At 49.8% G+C, this 20,626-nt stretch overlaps 1 protein-coding gene across 6 annotated transcripts in view; it reads left to right on the forward strand.

Annotated features, from left to right (window-relative positions):
- Positions 1-20,626, forward strand: part of Klhl3 (kelch like family member 3) — a 130,371-nt gene that overhangs the window by 46,284 nt on the left and 63,461 nt on the right. For all 6 annotated transcript variants that reach the window (XM_052157324.1, XM_052157328.1, XM_052157323.1 and 3 more), the window contains 2 exons: positions 12,753-12,874; positions 20,334-20,496. In XM_052157324.1, the coding sequence (XP_052013284.1) occupies positions 12,753-12,874; positions 20,334-20,496 (285 nt within the window). The remainder of the gene's footprint in view (positions 1-12,752; positions 12,875-20,333; positions 20,497-20,626) is intronic.

Genomic DNA, 20,626 nt, shown 5'->3' on the forward strand with positions numbered 1-20,626 from the left:
TTCATCTGTGTATAAACACCTCTTGAAATGGCAATTCAATAATTTGTCAGATGGTAGTAAGGCCACTCAGCTCTGGGGACTGTGACAAGGGTTAAAGGGCATTCTGTGGATATCACTGAGCTGAGGGCCCAGTCTAGTGTGAGACTATTGTTACTGCCATTTTCAGGGCCAGTTTAAACTAAAATCTTAATGTGGTATAGTCATTTCTGCTGTTTCACAGGGGTTAATACAATTAGGGCCGGGAAGATGGCTCAGCGGGTTAAGGAAGGCCCTTGCTGCCAAGCTCCAAGATGGGAATTTGATCCCTGGGACCCACTGGCTAAAAAGGGAAGCTAATGTTGTCCTCCCTTTACATGTCTGCTGTGACAGACACATGTCAACACACAGTCATGCAAGCAACACACACACACACAGACAGAGAGAGAGAGAGAGAGAACACACACACAAGTGAACACAGAAAATTTTAGAAAATTATAAAATTGTTCTCTACAGTTATGTAACTACAGTTACCTCTCTCTCTCTCTTCTCTCTCTCTCTCTCTCTCTCTCTCTCTCTCTCTCTCTCTCTCTCTCTCTCTCTCTCTCTCTCCATATTTTATTTATATGAGTACACTGTAGCTGTCTTCAGACACACCATAAAAGGGCATCAGATCCCATTACAGATGGTTGTGAGCCACCGTGTCTTTGCTGGGACTTGAACTCTGGAAGAGCAGTCAGTGCTCTTAACCGCTCAGCCATCTCTCCAGCCCTCTAAACCCCCCAATTACATCTCTTAGTTCACTACAAGGGAACTCCTCTTTTGAACATTTATTTATTTTGTATGTTTGCGTGTGCGTGTGTTTGTGTGTGCGTACACATCACACTGGATATCAGGAGACACCCGTGAGCTCTGGATACTGAGCTCCAGTGGTCAGTCTGGGGGTCAGGAACCTCTGCTCACTGAGCTGCCTCACAGAACCCCCATGGAGCGCGCAGACACTAGCTGCTGCCTTGGACCCCAATGTTTTCTTTTTCATTTTATTTTCTTGTTTACTGAAATTTCACAGTTATCCAAAGAAGCAAGAAAAAAACTTCAGAATAGAGTTTCTTAAACTTTCTCTACTCATGATCATGGACCATATAAAAATATAAAACCAGATATTAATTGATAATGTCATAGAGGAATTCATTTTAAAGCAAATCTTTTATTTTTATTTTTTACTTTTTGGGAGAGGAAGGCCTGGCCAAGACACGCACTGTCTGGCCAAGGGTGATCCTCCTGCCTCCACCTCCCTGGATGTGCTGGAGTTAAGGAAACACATTATCAAATCTGGTTTGAGCACGCTGGGGTTGAACCCAGGGCTTCCTGCATTCTCGGTAAGCATGTTTCCAGAGGCGCTGATGCTCAGGCCTCCACAGGAGTTCTTAAAGATCTCAAAGTATTTCTACACTAATGAGATGAATGGACAGAAAGAGTTACATTTTGATGAGTATCTGATACCGCAGGGCACAGAACACCTTTGGTATTCTTCAGTTGGTTATTTTAATTTTAATTGTCAGTACCATGAATGCCACTGCATACACATGCATAGTGCTGCTGTACACACATGCATAGTACCACTGCACACACATCCATAGTGCCACTGCACATACATGCATAGTGCCACTGCACACACATCCATAGTGTCACTGCACACACATGCATAGTACCACTGCACACACATCCATAGTGTCACTGCACACACATGCATAGTGCCACTGCATACACATCCATAGTGCCACTGCACACATATCCATAGTGCCACTGCACACACATCCATAGTGTCACTGCACATACATGCATAGTGCCACTGCACACACATGCATAGTGCCACTGCATACACATGCATAGTGCCACTGCACATACATGCATAGTGCCACTGCACACACATGCATAGTGCCACTGCATACACATGCATAGTGCCACTGCATACACATGCATAGTGCCACTGCACACACATGCATAGTGCCACTGCACACACATGCATAGTGCCACTGCACACACATGCATAGTGCCACTGCACACACATGCATAGTGCCACTGCACACACATGCATAGTGCCACTGCACACACATGCATAGTACCACTGCACACACATGCATAGTGCCACTGCACACACATGCATAGTGCCACTGCACACACATGCATAGTGCCACTGCATACACATGCATAGTGCCACTGCACACACATGCATAGTGCCGCTGCACACACATGCATAGTACCACTGCACATACATCCATAGTGCCACTACACACACATGCATAGTACCACTGCACACACATGCATAGTACCACTGCACACACATGCATAGTGCCACTGCACACACATGGATAGTGCCACTGCATACACATGCATAGTGCCACTGCATACACATGCATAGTGCCACTGCACACACATGCATGGTGCCACTGCATACACATGCATAGTGCCACTGCACACACATGCATAGTGCCACTGCACACACATGCATAGTGCCACTGCACACACATGCATAGTGCCACTGCACACACATGCATAGTGCCACTGCATACACATGCATAGTGCCACTGCACACACATGCATAGTGCCACTGCACACACATGCATAGTGCCACTGCACACACATGCATAGTGCCACTGCACACACATGCATAGTGCCACTGCACACACATGCATAGTGCCACTGCATACACATGCATAGTGCCACTGCACACACATGCATAGTGCCACTGCACACACATGCATAGTACCACTGCACACACATGCATAGTGCCACTGCACACACATGCATAGTGCCACTGCATACACATGCATAGTGCCACTGCATACACATGCATAGTGCCACTGCACACACATGCATAGTGCCGCTGCACACACATGCATAGTACCACTGCACATACATCCATAGTGCCACTACACACACATGCATAGTACCACTGCACACACATGCATAGTACCACTGCACACACATGCATAGTGCCACTGCATACACATGCATAGTGCCACTGCATACACATGCATAGTGCCACTGCACACACATGCATAGTGCCACTGCACACACATGCATAGTGCCACTGCATACACATGCATAGTGCCACTGCACACACATGCATAGTGCCACTGCACACACATGCATAGTACCACTGCACACACATGCATAGTGCCACTGCACACACATGCATAGTGCCACTGCCCACACATGCATAGTGCCACTGCACACACATGCATAGTGCCACTGCATACACATGCATAGTGCCGCTGCACACACATGCATAGTACCACTGCACATACATCCATGGTGCCACTACACATACATGCATAGTGCCACTGCACACACATGCATAGTACCACTGCACACACATGCATAGTGCCACTGCATACACATGCATAGTGCCACTGCATACACATGCATAGTGCCACTGCACACACATCCATAGTGCCACTGCACACACATGCATAGTGCCACTGCACACACATGCATAGTACCACTGCACACACATGCATAGTGCCACTGCACACACATGCATAGTACCACTGCACACACATGCATAGTGCCACTGCATACACATGCTTAGTGCCACTGCACACACATGCATAGTGCCACTGCACACACATCCATAGTGCCACTGCATACACATGCATAGTGCCTCTGCACACACATGCGTAGTGCCACTGCACACACATCCATAGTGCCACTGCATACACATGCATAGTGCCACTGCATACACATGCATAGTGCCACTGCACACACATGCATAGTGCCACTGCACACACATCCATAGTACCACTGCACACATATGCATAGTGCCACTGCATACACATGCATAGTGCCACTGCACACACATGCATAGTGCCACTGCATACACATGCATAGTGCCGCTGCACACACATGCATAGTGCCGCTGCACACACATGCATAGTACCACTGCACATACATCCATAGTGCCACTACACACACATGCATAGTACCACTGCACACACATGCATAGTACCACTGCACACACATGCATAGTGCCACTGCACACACATGGATAGTGCCACTGCATACACATGCATAGTGCCACTGCATACACATGCATAGTGCCACTGCACACACATGCATGGTGCCACTGCATACACATGCATAGTGCCACTGCACACACATGCATAGTGCCACTGCACACACATGCATAGTGCCACTGCACACACATGCATAGTGCCACTGCACACACATGCATAGTGCCACTGCACACACATGCATAGTGCCACTGCATACACATGCATAGTGCCACTGCACACACATGCATAGTGCCACTGCACACACATGCATAGTGCCACTGCACACACATGCATAGTGCCACTGCACACACATGCATAGTGCCACTGCACACACATGCATAGTGCCACTGCACACACATGCATAGTACCACTGCACACCCATGCATAGTGCCACTGCACACACATGCATAGTGCCACTGCATACACATGCATAGTGCCACTGCATACACATGCATAGTGCCACTGCACACACATGCATAGTGCCGCTGCACACACATGCATAGTACCACTGCACATACATCCATAGTGCCACTACACACACATGCATAGTACCACTGCACACACATGCATAGTACCACTGCACACACATGCATAGTGCCACTGCACACACATGCATAGTGCCACTGCATACACATGCATAGTGCCACTGCATACACATGCATAGTGCCACTGCACACACATGCATAGTGCCACTGCACACACATGCATAGTGCCACTGCATACACATGCATAGTGCCACTGCACACACATGCATAGTGCCACTGCACACACATGCATAGTACCACTGCACACACATGCATAGTGCCACTGCACACACATGCATAGTGCCACTGCCCACACATGCATAGTGCCACTGCACACACATGCATAGTGCCACTGCATACACATGCATAGTGCCGCTGCACACACATGCATAGTACCACTGCACATACATCCATGGTGCCACTACACATACATGCATAGTGCCACTGCACACACATGCATAGTACCACTGCACACACATGCATAGTGCCACTGCATACACATGCATAGTGCCACTGCATACACATGCATAGTGCCACTGCACACACATCCATAGTGCCACTGCACACACATGCATAGTGCCACTGCACACACATGCATAGTACCACTGCACACACATGCATAGTGCCACTGCACACACATGCATAGTACCACTGCATACACATGCATAGTGCCACTGCATACACATGCTTAGTGCCACTGCACACACATGCATAGTGCCACTGCACACACATCCATAGTGCCACTGCATACACATGCATAGTGCCTCTGCACACACATGCGTAGTGCCACTGCACACACATCCATAGTGCCACTGCATACACATGCATAGTGCCACTGCATACACATGCATAGTGCCACTGCACACACATGCATAGTGCCACTGCACACACATCCATAGTACCACTGCACACATATGCATAGTGCCACTGCATACACATGCATAGTGCCACTGCACATACATGCATAGTGCCACTGCACACACATCCATAGTTCCACTGCACACACATGCATAGTGCCACTGCATACACATTCATAGTGCCACTGCACACACATGCATAGTACCACTACACACACATGCATAGTGCCATTGCACATACATGCATAGTGCCGTTGCACAAACATGCCTAGTACCACTGCACATACTTGCATAGTGCTGCTGTACACTCATGCATAGCACTGCTTCACACGTATCCATAATGCCAGTGCATATACATGCATAGTGCCACTGGACATACATGCAAAGTGCCACTGCACATAAATGCATAGTGACACTGCACATACATGCATAGTGACACTCCACACATATCCATAGAGCCACTGCACATACATACATAGTGACACTGGACATGCATGCATAGTGACACTGCACATACATGCATAGTGCCACTGCACACACATCCATACTGCCACTGCATACACATGCATAGTGCCACTGCATACACATGCATAGTGCCACTGCACACACATCCATAGTGCCACTGCACATACATGCATAGTGCCACTGCATACACATGCATAGTGCCACTGCACACACATGCATAGTGCCACTGCACACACATGCATAGTAACATTGCATACACATGCATAGTGCCACTGCACACACATGCATAGTGCCACTGCATACACATGCATAGTGCCACTGCATATACATGCATAGTGCCACTGCACACACATCCATAGTGCCACTGCACACACATGCATAGTGCCACTGCACACACATGCATAGTGCCACTGCATACACATGCATAGTACCACTGCATACACATGTATAGTGCCACTGCAATACATGCATAGTGCCGCTGCACACACATGCATAGCATTGCTTCACATGTATCCATAGTGCCACTGCATATACATGCATAGTGCCACTGCATATACATGCATAGTGCCACTGGACATACATGCAAAGTGCCACTGCACATAAATGCATAGTGACACTGCACATACATGCATAGTGACACTCCACACACATCCATAGAGCCACTGCACATACATACATAGTGACACTGGACATGCATGCATAGTGACACTGCACATACATGCATAGTGCCACTGCACACACATCCATAGTGCCACTGCATACACATGCATAGTGCCACTGCATACACATGCATAGTGCCACTGCACACACATGCATAGTGCCACTGCACACACATGCATAGTGCCACTGCACACACATGCATCATGCCACTGCACACACATGCATAGTGCCACTGCACACACATGCATAGTGCCACTGCACACACATGCATAGTGCCACTGCACATACATGCATAGTGCCGCTGCACACACATGCATAGCATCGCTTCACATGTATCCATAGTGCCACTGCATATACATGCATAGTGCCACTGCATATACATGCATAGTGCCACTGGACATACATGCAAAGTGCCACTGCACATAAATGCATAGTGACACTGCACATACATGCATAGTGACACTCCACACACATCCATAGAGCCACTGCACATACATACATAGTGACACTGGACATGCATGCATAGTGACACTGCACATACATGCATAGTGCCACTGCACACACATCCATAGTGCCACTGCATACACATGCATAGTGCCACTGCATACACATGCATAGTGCCACTGCATACACATGCATAGTGCCACTGCATACACATGCATAGTGCCACTGCACATACATGCATAGTGCCACTGCACACACATGCATAGTGCCACTGCACACACATGCATAGTGCCACTGCACACACATGCATAGTGCCACTGCACACACATGCATAGTGCCACTGCACACACATCCATAGTGCCACTGCATACACATGCATAGTGCTGCTGCACACACATGCATAGTACCACTGCACACACATCCATAGTGCCACTACACACACATGCATAGTGCCACTGCACACACATGCATAGTGCCTCTGCACACACATGCATAGTACCACTGCACACACATGCATAGTACCACTGCACACACATGCATAGTGCCACTGTACACACATGCATAGTGCCACTGCACACACATGCATATTGCCACTGCATACACATTCATAGTACCACTGCACACACATGCATAGTGCCACTGCATACACATGCATAGTGCCACTGCATACGCATGCATAGTACCACTGCATACATATGCATAGTGCCACTGCACATACATGCATAGTGCTGCTGCACACACATGCATAGTGCTGCTGTACATGCATTCATAGCACTGCTTCACACGTATCCATAGTGCCACTGCATATACATGCATAGTGCCACTGGACATACATGCAAAGTGCCACTGCATATAAATGCATAGTGACACTGCACATACATGCATAGTGACACTCCACACACATCCATAGAGCCACTGCACATACATACATAGTGACACTGGACATGCATGCATAGTGACACTGCACATACATGCATAGTGCCCCTGGACATACATGCATAGTGCCACTGGACATACATGCATAGTGACACCGCACACACATCCATAGTGCCACTGCACACACATGCATAGTGCCACTGCACATACATACATAGTGACACTGGACATGCATGCATAGTGCCACTGTACACACATCCATAGTGCCACTGCACATACATACATAGTGCCACTGGACATACATGCATAGTGCCACTGCACACACATGCACACATAGTGCACTGCACATACATGCATAGTACACTGCACATACATGCACACATAGTGCACTGCACATACATGCACACATAGTGCACTGCACATACATGCACACATAGTGCACTGCACATACATGCACACATAGTGCACTGCACATACATGCGTAGTACAGTGTGTATACATAACTAGTTCAAGGTGGCAAAAGTATGTTTAGAACCTTCTCAAAGTTGCTGTGCTAATCATAAGTCAGAATTTATAGAGAATATTAAAAACTGAAATTCAGGTCAGAAATTCAAACAGCAATTTTTAAAAGAGATGCGTTTTTTAGCCAGCATACAGAGTATTTTGGCATTTCAAACACAATAGTTATTGATTCCTGTCCCCACTGCCCCTCCCCCACCTCCTTTTTCGTGTCTGTAGCCCAGTGGCTCTTCCCTTCAGGTGGCCTATGTTCTGTTTCCCCACTCCTCACTCTCTGACATCTCTGTTCTTGCTCTTATGGTGACCATTTTGTGTTGTATGACCTCTGGCCCCAGCATACACACACATACACACAAAACCATTAAGAACTAAGAAGCTAAGCTCTACATACAATTCTCGTCTTCCTGAACCTGGGTTACCTTGCCTGATATAATGTTTTCTTGTAGACTTCATTTCACTTTACATTAGAATACAAGTCCATTGTGTATGCAGAGGACATGTTTATTTCCCGCTTGGCTGGTGGTCGATGCCTCCCTTCCTCCCCTCCTTGCTGTTGTGAATGGGGCATCGACAGATACCAACACACATGGATGTGTTTTGTGTTTAGTGTGTGTTCAGGACTGGCGTAGCTGGCTTACCGAGGAGTTCTCTGTCAAATTTTTTGGGAACTGGATTACCAAAATGGCTTTTCCAGTTCACACTCCCGCCAGCTGTGAATACACTTCTCTCTCCACACGTTCTCAAAAGCATTTATTGCCACTGATTTTCTTGGTGATAGCCCTGCCGACTGGGCTGCGATGGATGGCAAGTGATATTGGACAGTTTAAAGAACATTGGCCACTTTTGCTTCTGCTTTTGAGAAATAATTAGCTCACTTACTGACTCAGTGTCTGTTTTTAATTTTGTAGTTTGTGTGTGTGTTTGTGTGTGTGCATATGTTTGTGTGTATATGTGAGTGTAAGCACCCACGAGGAAGTCAGAGGTGTTGGTTCTTTCCTTCTCGCCGTGTTTGGAATAGAGTCCCTTCACCACTTAGTAGACCAGGCTAGCCTTCCAGCTTCCAGAGAGTCCTCTGTCTTCCCCTTACTGCCCCTCCCCCATCTCCTGTAGGAATGCCTTGTGTGGCAAACGCTTCTCGCTGACCTTCACTTGTGTTTTATGTATCTAACTGGTAGCCCTGTGTCTACAGCGTAGCTAGCAAATGATCTCTCTCATTCTGTGCATCCCTCTGCCTCTGTTCCCTTCGCATCAGACAGCAATTTCTAAAATCAAATATTCCAACACAACACGGGACAGAGATACGCTACTTTGGTGCAAGCTGAAGCAGGGAGTCAGGAAATTCTGAAAATTCATAGTTTTCCATATTTAAATGATTCTGTTCCTGTAGGTGCAGAACAACTTACATATGCTGTAAAAACGCTGCAGCCCTTAAAACATCCTGTTCTTGAGGCTGAGCCAACGTGTTGCAGGCAGTTTCTTGGCATTGCCCAGTGCATACGGTGTTCAGGGTGGTATAAAGCAGAACAACCATGCATTGGCGAACACTGCCGGAGAGACCGCAGACTCACGGTGAACACAGTACGGGATGCTAACACACAGTCTGGAGAAGCCTGCTCACCTCTTACAGGCCACAGAAACCTGAAAGAATTTGATAAATCTGTTGTCCCAGAAAATAGAACCCTTCTGACCTCCACACCCATGCATGTGTGAACACACACAGATTATTCACACGGTTTTAGTAATTTCTGATTGTTTATTTAAAGTTCAAAAACCTTGACTCCCACACAAATTCCACAGAGGGAAAGGCTGTGTGCCTGGGACCTGACCACATGCCTCTGGGTTCTTATAGCTGGCTGCTCTTTCAAAATCCCATTTCTAAAGTATGTGTTCTTTGACTTATTTCTGTGATACAATGAGCATTTGGACCCTCATTAGTGAACTTCTGAATAGCCATTTGGAGGAAAACAAAATAAACTTCTGATTTCTTTACCTGTACTTGTTTTTCTGTTTATGACTCAGCATAAACAGAAAGATTGGAACCCCTTCTTAGGGGGCAAGAGGATTGGGACCCCATCTTGGGGGGCAGGAGGAGTCTACCACTTTTCCCTCCTGCCTTCTCACCACAGCCTCCTGCCTCAGGATGCAGTGAATTCTAGTCATTGACCGTCATAGGACTCAGAGAAAGGAAAGAGTGGGAGCTCCTGGCCTCATTTGTCTGACAAGCAGGCAGGATTTGACAAATCCAACGCCACCCACTTTCCCTGTTCGAGTCACGTGACAGGAGTGGCAGGGTGGGTACTGTGGACTGATGGTGTGATTGTGTAGCTTGGGGGTGGGCGTCAGGAGCCCACATATTGCATTGCACCATATATTCTTGGGCGACGGGAACCCAGTGTCATACTGTACCGAATCTTCTAGGTGCTGGCATGAGTCCGAGAGAGAACAGCCAACAGGTTGTTTGCAGGCGGCTCACACCAGGGCTTCTCGCTGTGTCATCTCTTGGTGTCGCAGCATTGCCCTCTGATTGGTGCCTCTGCTGTGTGCTGCCTCGAGTCCCTGAGCTTGCTGAAGAGGCTTGGTTCTATGTTGGGGTCTTGTGACTGGGCATGCGGTGCTATTGCTGTCCTTGCTTCCTGGCTGTGTACTCTTCCTTGGTTATTACCAGGGACTCCCAGCAGCAACTCCCGCCTCCAGCTCAGCTCTCTCCCACCTCTGCGTTGAGGATTTCATTCAGAAATCTCTTCTGAAGACCATCAGAGAAATCCATATCTGGCCAAAACGCAGACAAGAGCTGACCATAGAGTGTCCATCCCCCTACCCACACCCTGTCAACACACCTATGACATAGCTCCTGTAATCAAAGGCTCAGGGAGTACTGGAGAAGAACAAACAGAAAGATAGTAAGGGCCAGAGGACCAGGACATGCCTGCTGAGAGTCAGTGTCTTCCTATGACAGGGCTGCACCTATGAAATCATAACAACAGGACCCCCAAATGACAATGGCCAGTCCGCACGTCATGTGGATGGGAAAATCTCATGCGATGTCATCCCTAGATGAAGATCTAAAGGCAGTTAATGATTACACACACACACACACACACACACACACACACACACACACACACAGAGCGAGAGGGTCCTTTCCAGAGAGGAGCCTCCCCACACCCTTAGTTTATCCGATCTTGAATGGTCAGCCCTAAACACATAGACATATTAGCGGCACTGCCTGGACTCCACAGGTTGTATTTATGTAGACGTGTGTGTGTGTGTGTGTGTGTGTGTGTGTGTGTGTAAGGAAAGGCCATGACTTCTAGAGGGAGTTGTAGGGCATGAGAGGGGTTGCATTGGGAGAGTGAAGGACGGAATGATGTAGATGGAGCACTCACGTATGAAGTCCTCGAGGAGGACACTCCACCTGTCCTTCTCCTGGGTAGGACCTCACCACTGTCACCCTTGCCATGAAGCTCCCTGGTGTGATGCGTACGGCTCCACCCTCCATGGCCATGTGTACCCACCTCTCCAGCTTTCTTCCGTGCCCTGTGCCCAGCCACGCCAGCCTCTCTCTGTCTCTCAGATACAGCGCCCTCTTGGATCCTTTCTTCTTTTCTCTTGGCCCACACCCGGCCCCTCCTGCTCTTTGCTGTCTCTTGAACTTCTTCTCTTCATCCTGTCACCCCAGAGAAGTGTACGCTCTCCTGGGAGGTCTCCTGTAGCTCCCAGGCGTGGCCTGTGTCCCTTCTCTGTCCTTCTCCCTGGGACTGTGCTCCATGGTGTTTAAGGCTGGGGCTCTGCAGTCAGACTCCCTTTCACACACCGTGGCAGTTAGATGTATGACCACAGGATGAATGAGCTCCCTTCCTGGGTTTTGCTTTTTTTGTTTGTTTGATTTGGTTTATTTTTTTCTCTATGTAAAATAAAGCTACTTTTTACAACCATCACACATTTCTGTGAAGTTTGCAAGAGGCAAGAATTTAAAGAGCTTCACCCAGTGTTTGGCGTAGTTAGCAATTAACAAATACTAATTTTTCATGTTGTCATGATAATGTGTGCATATTTAGATTCCTCGTACAAGACCTGCCCTCCTTCAGGGCTGGTTAAGAGCTTGCTCCGCCTGCCTGGCCCCCGAGACAGTTGTCGGTAAGCACAGTTCAAAGCCTGGTCCACAGAAACAGGTGGCAGAACACAGAATGCCTACAGGTGGTGTATGAGTGACCCAAGGTCATTATGACCTTGACATCCCTGTGCCTGACTCTCTCTAGTGGTTTCTGGGGGCATAGGCAAGCGCCCACACGTTTCCAAGACAACGACGCACGAGGCAAATTGACCACAGGTGCCACATTCCCATCCTTTTCTGTTTTGTTGTGGAATTGCAGGTGACATGTCTGAGAGCAAAGCCAAGAAGGTTGAAATCAAGGACGTGGACGGGCAGACGCTCAGCAAACTCATTGACTACATCTACACCGCAGAGATCGAGGTGACAGAAGAGAACGTGCAGGTAACCTCGCCAGGGGCCCACCTGGCACGCACTCAGGACCCACCATGTCAGCGGCACTCTTGCCAGTGGCCCATGTGGCATGCGCTCAGGACCTGCCACGTCATCGTCCTGCCCTTTAACCCTCCCGGCTCCTCAGGGCCATTAAACAGGAAACGAAGCTGCAGAGAGTGACGCCACTTTACCTGGGCACATGCCAGTCAGTGTAAGGGCAGAAGAATATAGCCTTGTCTGTTCAAAGTATGCCTGGTGTAAGCTGTGCTTTTCGCGCTCAGGTTACGTAATACCTCTGCATGAGCCCAACCCTGGGGTGTTGGGTTTTATAAAAAGATAGGAGAGACCAGAGATATGTTTGGTGGAGGCATGGTATGGTGTGGGGGAAGGGGTGTCTCTGCAGGTCTGTGCTGAGGCGTCCCTCCCTCCTGAGGGACCAGCCACACAACCATATAGTATAAAATAGAGATAATTCAGGGCAGGGCATGGGGAGGGGAGTTGAGAGGGTAGGGGAGAGAGAGAGAGAGAGAGAGAGAGAGAGAGAGAGAGGAAGAAGGAGGAAGAGGAGGAGGAGGGAGGAAGGGAGGAAGGGAGAGAGAAGAGGGAGGGGAGGGAGGGAGGGAGGGAGAGAGAGACAGAGAGAGAGAGACAGAGAGACAGAGAAAGACAGAGAGAGAGAGAGAGAGAGAGAGAGAGAAGAGAAGTAGAGGCCGGCCATGAGCCTGTGGAGAGAGGTAAGAGGGGAATAGGGAGAGAGAAAGAAGCAGGAGCAAGAGAGAGAGGAGGGGGCAGGCAGCCCTTTTTCTAGTGAGTCAGGCGTACCTGGTTGTTGCCAGGTAACTGTGGGGCAGAGCCTAGAGGAAACACCAACATGGAGTGAGGAGTCTTTAGCTCATGTTGTACTTAGCTTATGAAGGACTTGAAGCTCTGCGACTTCTCCTCAGGCTGCCCTCGTGTCTTGCGGTGAGAGGCTGTTCATGCTGTTTACCTTACAGCCTTGGTCACACAAAGACCCCGAGCATGTGGAGGGTGAGCGCGGGGACGAGTCTCACCGAGTCAGTGGTGATGACACACCGTGTGAACCTTTCCCCTTTTCTCAACCCTGCCTGGCCCTCCACCGTCCGTCCGTCTGGAGCTTGGAAAAGAGGAGCCAGGAAAGGCACAGGACCCAAGAGAGGACATACTCACAGTGCTTCCGTTGGGGAGATGACTGGGAGGGGCAGTCATGGGGCTGAACAGACAAGAGTACATTCTTCTGCCCTTACAAGAGTGATGGGATTTATGTGATTTGAAGGCCTTGCTCCCGCCCCTTCAGTGATCAAGATACCCGTTTCCTATCGAGACACCACACTTCCAGGTTGGAGCTGTCTGAGAGGCTGGCTTGATGATTGCCTGTCTGAGCCCCAATGTTCCAATTGCCTGCCACACCCTTCGCTGGCACTGTAGATGTAACAGCACTGGTCCCCTGGGGTCTGCAGTGTGGGGATGAGGATAGACATCCAGTAAAGAAACTCAGGAGTCACGTCTGTGCACAGTCCCGCAGTGAGAGAGGATCCCTTTGGATGGGACATCCAAAGGGACACTTTGGATGAAGGAAGGTTTTGGGAAGGATCTTTTTGAAGAGTTAAGCTTCAAGAGGTTGAGGACTGACTGGTGGGCAGAAGGGGGCTAAGGTGGGTCAAGTGCAGGCGGGCAGATGGAGCGAGGCACAGTGCATCGTCCCTGCATAGCCTACAGCGCCATAGTCACAGCTATTGTCTCCTGGTTTTATATAGTTACCACAGCACTTTTGGCTAACCTGCCATCTGCAGAAATATAGGTCTCCTAGAACTCCCAGGCTGGCCACAAACCTATAGAGATCTGCCTGCCTCTGCCTCCTGAATGTGAGACTAAAGGCACGCGCCACCATGCCTGGCTCAAATTATATACGTGCTAAAATGTATAATTTGGATAATTAGAAAGGGTTCTGTTTTGATTCTTCCTTCCTGACAGGGATAAGATGTTAAAAGATGGAGAGATGGTTCAGTGCTAAGAACACTGACTGCTCCTCCAGAGGTCCTGAGTTCAATTCCCAGCCAACCACATGGTAGCTCACAACCATCTGTAGTGGAATCTGATGCCCTCTTCTGGTGTGTCTGAAGACCCCGACAGAGTACTCATATGCATAAATAAATTTTTAAAAAAAGATGTTAAGAACAACAAAACAGTAATAAATAATAGTTTACTAAGGTATTAAGAAATTAAGGCATTAATTAATAAATAAAAGTAATAGGTATCTGTCAGTAAAAAGGTAATTTTTGCAACTCTGGTCTAACCCTGTGCTGATCTCTCTGGCTTATAAAATGTATTATTTCAAGGCGGTGACAGCAGATACCAGAGAGCTCTATAGAAAGTAACTCTGTCTTTACTTTAAAAAAAACGAATTTGTCTGAGAGGGAGGGGGAAGAACAGGGAGGGGGCGGAGTTAGTACAGTTATAGAACAAGTCGAGGAATTAGTGGGGAGAGCCCAGAGCCGCCTTCAGCATGGTGACCGGTTCTGCTGGAGAATCCGGAGAATCTGTTGAGTCTGTGTGCCTACCTCTTACCTCCCCCAGCTGCTAGAGCCTTTCCACTCCCCTGACATCCTCTGCTAAGTTCAGTCTTCTCCATACAGCAGAGGTCATAAGAGCAGCCCAGCTTACCTCATTATCTGGCTGTGATGCAGAAGCAAATCACGTGATCTCTCTTTGCCTCAAGGTTTTCATTTCATAGCCGTGGTCGTGATAACAGGGTTTACTCTGCCGGGGCTGGTGTGAGGGGTGAACTTACTGACAATGGCCTTAGAGCGGGGGGGAGAGGGGGGGACACACGGTGAATAGTGTTACCTAAACAGGGTGATGCCATCATACGTATATGTCCTGTGTCATATGTATATACTTAGAAGGTGTTGATGCTGACGGAGACTGGGGCTAGGTGTGTGGTGGGGAGTAAGAGTCGTGGTGAAGGGAGTGGGGCTGACCCCATCTGTTCTAGAAGTGGCTGGGGATTCTCCCAGACAGGAGCACACTTTACACCTCCTGGGGTATGCATATGGATGGAACCCAGGATCAGGCACCAGCTGTTCTTCTGAGGAGAGGGACCTTGGGGCTACCTGCTGAGTATCGAGGGGTGGAAAGTGCGATCGATCGAGAAGGCGCAGGGCCACGGGCTGTCCCTCCCGTGTGCTGGGCTGCACAGAAACTCATCAGGTCCCACATTTGTACAGGCATTCAGCACTTTTCTTCTGGAGCTGCGACCCTGCACCAGCGGACAGCGTCCACAGAGACGTTGCTGTCACAGGCTGCTTCCCCAAGGAACAGCTGCTCTGTAGGCAGGGACAGATGGAGGGCCCCGGTGGAGGTATCCAGGAGGAAGTAGAAGAGGAACAGACCACACTCAGGAAATGTTTGGGCCAGACTTTGGAGGAAGAGGGACTGGTTTGGCTTGCTTCTTCTTGCTTCTTCTGTCTTTGTGCCCATCCCCCTGACCCAGGCTGTGAGTCCCCTGAGGGGCCTACTGGAGAGTTAAATATTACCCCTTCCCAGGCGCAGGTCCCTGTCCCTTGGAGAACTGGCTCTTCTAGGGCGGAGGTGTCCACAGTTTGTCTGAGACTTACTGATGGGATTAGAACCCAGGCCCTGCAGTGTCTTCACCACATCCTCATTACCACCTAGGAGGGAGACTAACAGTCCCCCTGTCTGTAGCCGACGTTGAAATGGGCTTAGTAACCCAGGCCACACCCGGCAGCTCAAGTGGAGTGGGGACCCAAACCCTGCTCTTTTTGACTAAATGGCTGTGCTGAACTCATTTCTTAAGTGAATGATCTGAGCCTTGGTTTCTGCCCCTAGCGGTCCCGCGACCACGCCCACTGTACTGTTGAGACCCGAGGCGCACAGAGCTAAGGTCGTTGTCCTCCTCCACATGGCCAGCAAGTGGGAACGCCATCACTAAAAGTGACGCTTTGATCGCCCGCGGTCTGTCACTGCACCTTGCTCGAACTCTTCCGTCCCCCCCCCCCCATAAGCACTTCCGCTTAGCAAGCCGCGCTGAGTGCGGCCAGGGGGGCTCTGGGCCGCCACCTGGCACTCTGGCGTGCCCTCCCTTGCCTGGCCCTGCCCCCTCCCTCCTGCCCCCGGGATGGACTTCCAGGACGAGGTGTTTTCTGAGGCCGGGCATTTCCTCTTGTTTTTACAAAAGGAAGCAAAGCTTGTGACGGGATATCCTCCGCTGTGTTTTCTTGTGATACAGGGGCTGTTTGCAAGCCGAGGGGACCTGTAAACTCTGCTGGGGCCGTTCCAGGCTTTCTTAGCTAAGAGTGAGTTGCTGAAAGACAGGCCTGATGCTTTCGACCCCGCGGTGGGTAATTTTCCGCCTGGGTAGATCTTGCTAACTCCTCCTCAAGGCTCTACCCTCACAGTCTACTTCAAAGCTGGAGCTGGGCTCAGGAAGTAGAGAAGAGGAAATGCCCTTAAGTCCTGCAGAAGTGGAAGATGGGAGGGACCGTTACTTTCCCCTGCGGGTACCCCTATAGGGTATATATATATATAGGGTATATATATAGGGTGTATGGCCCTATCTGATGGGACCTCAGTCTATCCCGAGCAACAGCGCATCCTTTCCTTTAATATCATGGCCTCCTCCAATATCCTTCCTGTCCCGTAGAACTCAGCAAGTGCGGTCTACGAAGAAAAGGGCCTTTAAGTTTGAGTTCAAGGAGTCTAGGAGCCATTAGACCACAGTGGGGCTCATTGTGGGAAGCCAGGCCAGGGGGCCCGCCTCTCAGGTAGGAGGGGCCGCTCTCAGGTAGGAGGGGCCGCTCTCAGGTAGGAGGGGCCGCTCTCAGGTAGGAGGGGCCACTCTCGGGTAGGAGGGGCCAAGCAAGGGGAGGGTGGGAAGGGAAACTGTCATTAGTTCTTGTCTGCTAAGTGGGTTTTGTAGGGAACAGTAGGGAGCTTGAAAGCTATGTGGGTAGTTTGCCCACCCAGGTGTTAGATTAGAATGTAACCTAAGGCATGTGCTCAGGAAATAATTTGTTATTGTATTTCAAGCTGGCTGTCAGGAGCTTTAAAACTGAAGCTCTAAACTGCTGTCTTCCCGGAGGGAAGGAAGGAAGTGTGTGTCTCTGGCATGGTCTTGCTGGGGCTTGGCAGGGAACGCAGCCTGGGGATAGGCAGGAATCTCAGTCACCCAGAGTTACCGGCCAGAGATACCACCCTGCTCCCCCCACCCCCCATGCTAGCATACATAAATGTTCCAGGTTGCCTAGAACTGAGGGGCTCTCCTGAACATGTCCTAAAACTAGAGGAGTCAAACAGCGCTGGATGATTGGCCAGAGGCTCTGCAGGGTCACGTGGTGTGGAGCCTTCCATCTCTAGTGTGTACCCAGCAAGAGTGGCTAATGGACCTCCACCTCACTGGCAGGCAGGGACTAATCTGGTCTTGGGATCTGTATAGCCAGGCTGAGTGGCCCACAGGTTAATTGAGTTTCCGAGTTTATGGCTGCAGAGTGGGGTGGAGGCGGCCTGGTGGGGATAGAGCTCGGGCGGCCAGATTTGGGCTCTAGTTGGGTTCACCCACGTTTTACAACTCTGAAGCAAAGGCGATTTTTATCTCTTTCTTCTTCAGAAATGAATCAATGGGCCAGAAAACACCAAGGACATTGTGTTAACTTAACTCAGCCTTGCTGGGGACACGGCAAGAGGGAGGCGGGGTGTGGGGCGGGAGGAGCCGGGTGGACTTTCCAGGGAGAAGTCGAAGCTGGTAGATGGGCAGAGGCCTCCTGGGAGAGAGTAGACTCCTGGCTCAGTCTGACCCACGGTGAAGCTGTTGGGGTAGGAGTGGATGCACTTGGGCAAGGAGCACTGTAGGGCACACTGCCCTTCCACAGCACTGGAAGCTCTGCGTGTCCCTCGGTGCTGCCAGACCAGGGCAGTTCGCTACCCCTTGTAGAAGGACATGGACCAGTAGGGCAGGGTTTTAGGCCTAAGCACACAGAGGTGATGGAAGTCTATAGAGGGCTTGGAGATGTTTTGGGAGAAGATCAGCATCCAGCATTTAAATTATTAAAAAATTAAAAAAAGACACATATTATTCCCCGAGTAGAGAGGACAAATCGGCCATGTATTCCTGGGCAAGTCACTGTAGTTGGGAACAGCTAGAGTTGCTCTGGCCCAGCCTCTCTCCTTGAGAAGGGGGTGGGGGGGCGGGAGTGTGGGGGGAGGGGATAGCTGGGAGGAAAGACATCCGAACAGGGAATTGCTACGAGGAACTGGTGCCGGGTGGGTGGTTTTTGCCCAAGTTTCTTTTTTGGTAAATTATCCCCGCTGCCTGCCTCTTCCACAGAGGAGAGGGACAGCAGGGCCCAGGAGGGCAGGGCATTTGTCTTGTTTTTATGATCTAGAGGGCAGGCAGGGCAGCCGTGGGAAGTTTGACAAGGGCTGGTAGTGAGCGCCCAGCAGGCTTGCTCCAGCCAGTTTCCCCTGGTTCTTAGGAAAAACATGTGCGCACACACCCAAGCAAGAACTGATCTGTTTGTTTTCCATGGTGCAGAACAAGTGTCCTGTGACTTTTCAAAAGAGAACTTAGCTCTCCCCTCTGAGGTTGCACTCGGAGGACGTCTTTGCTTTTTAACCTGTTGGGAAGGAGGGCCACCCAAGCGCACAGTGGCTGGGGTGACTCTCCTCTTTCGGTCAGATGACAAGCGACATAAAAACAAGACGTAGTTTATTTTGCTTACTACTGGATCTTAGAGCCTTAGCCAGTGTCTGGCACATAGACACGCCACTGTTAGGTAGAGAGCAGGCTAGTGATCAACTCAGCAAGTGTGTTCTAAGTGAGAACGCTTGCTGAAGTCTTCAGGACGGTGGGTCCCAGAGTCAGCTGACTAGAGAAGCATGTGAAGGAACCTTAAATATCTCCCCACACCCAGGTAACACCTGTGCGTGACACTGCCTCTGGGGAGACGTAAACAAACATTTATTTGCGTAGATAGGGACCCAATGCTGGACCAAAGACCAGACGTCCCCAAAGGTTAACTTGGTAAAACCAATATGTTTTATTGGGGTCACTCACGGGAGCAGAAATGACTCAAAAGACAGCTATACCACCAAAGCCCACCCCATTAAGAAAGCTGGAAACCGGGAGCTCACTGCACGATCTACAGGCACTCGAGTTCTTAGAGATGAGTGGGCCTTCAGGCCTGCTGAACCCAAGCCTGCATTTTACTAACATCCTGGGACTGAGCGACCCTGGAAAGCTTTACAGGTGGGAATGATACCCAGGCTCCCCTGTGGGTGGGGCTCCGGGGCAAAGCCAGCTGGGAAGTTTGGACTCATCGAGAAAGCAGTGGAGAGCAGTGAGAAAAATCAGAAACATGAAGGGACAGTGATTTTGGGCATGTGCTCCTGCAGTGGGACCAGGTGTCTCAGAGGGTCACTCTTTCTCTTGCAGGTACTGCTCCCAGCAGCAAGCCTGCTGCAGCTCATGGACGTGCGTCAGAACTGCTGTGACTTCCTGCAGTCTCAGCTGCATCCCACCAACTGCCTGGGCATCCGTGCCTTCGCAGACGTGCACACCTGTACTGACCTCCTGCAGCAGGCTAACGCCTACGCAGGTAAGGCAGGGCGGCCCGCGCTCCTGTGACCTCATGGATTTAGTCACCTGGCCCGCTGGGGACTCTCAGAGATCCTGAGAAGTGGTTTCTGCTACAAAGCAGCTACGAGTTGGTTAGGGAGACAAAACAT

This window comes from Apodemus sylvaticus, chromosome 14 (assembly GCF_947179515.1).
Source record: "Apodemus sylvaticus chromosome 14, mApoSyl1.1, whole genome shotgun sequence".
In the NCBI taxonomy this organism is placed as follows: Eukaryota; Metazoa; Chordata; class Mammalia; order Rodentia; family Muridae; genus Apodemus; species Apodemus sylvaticus.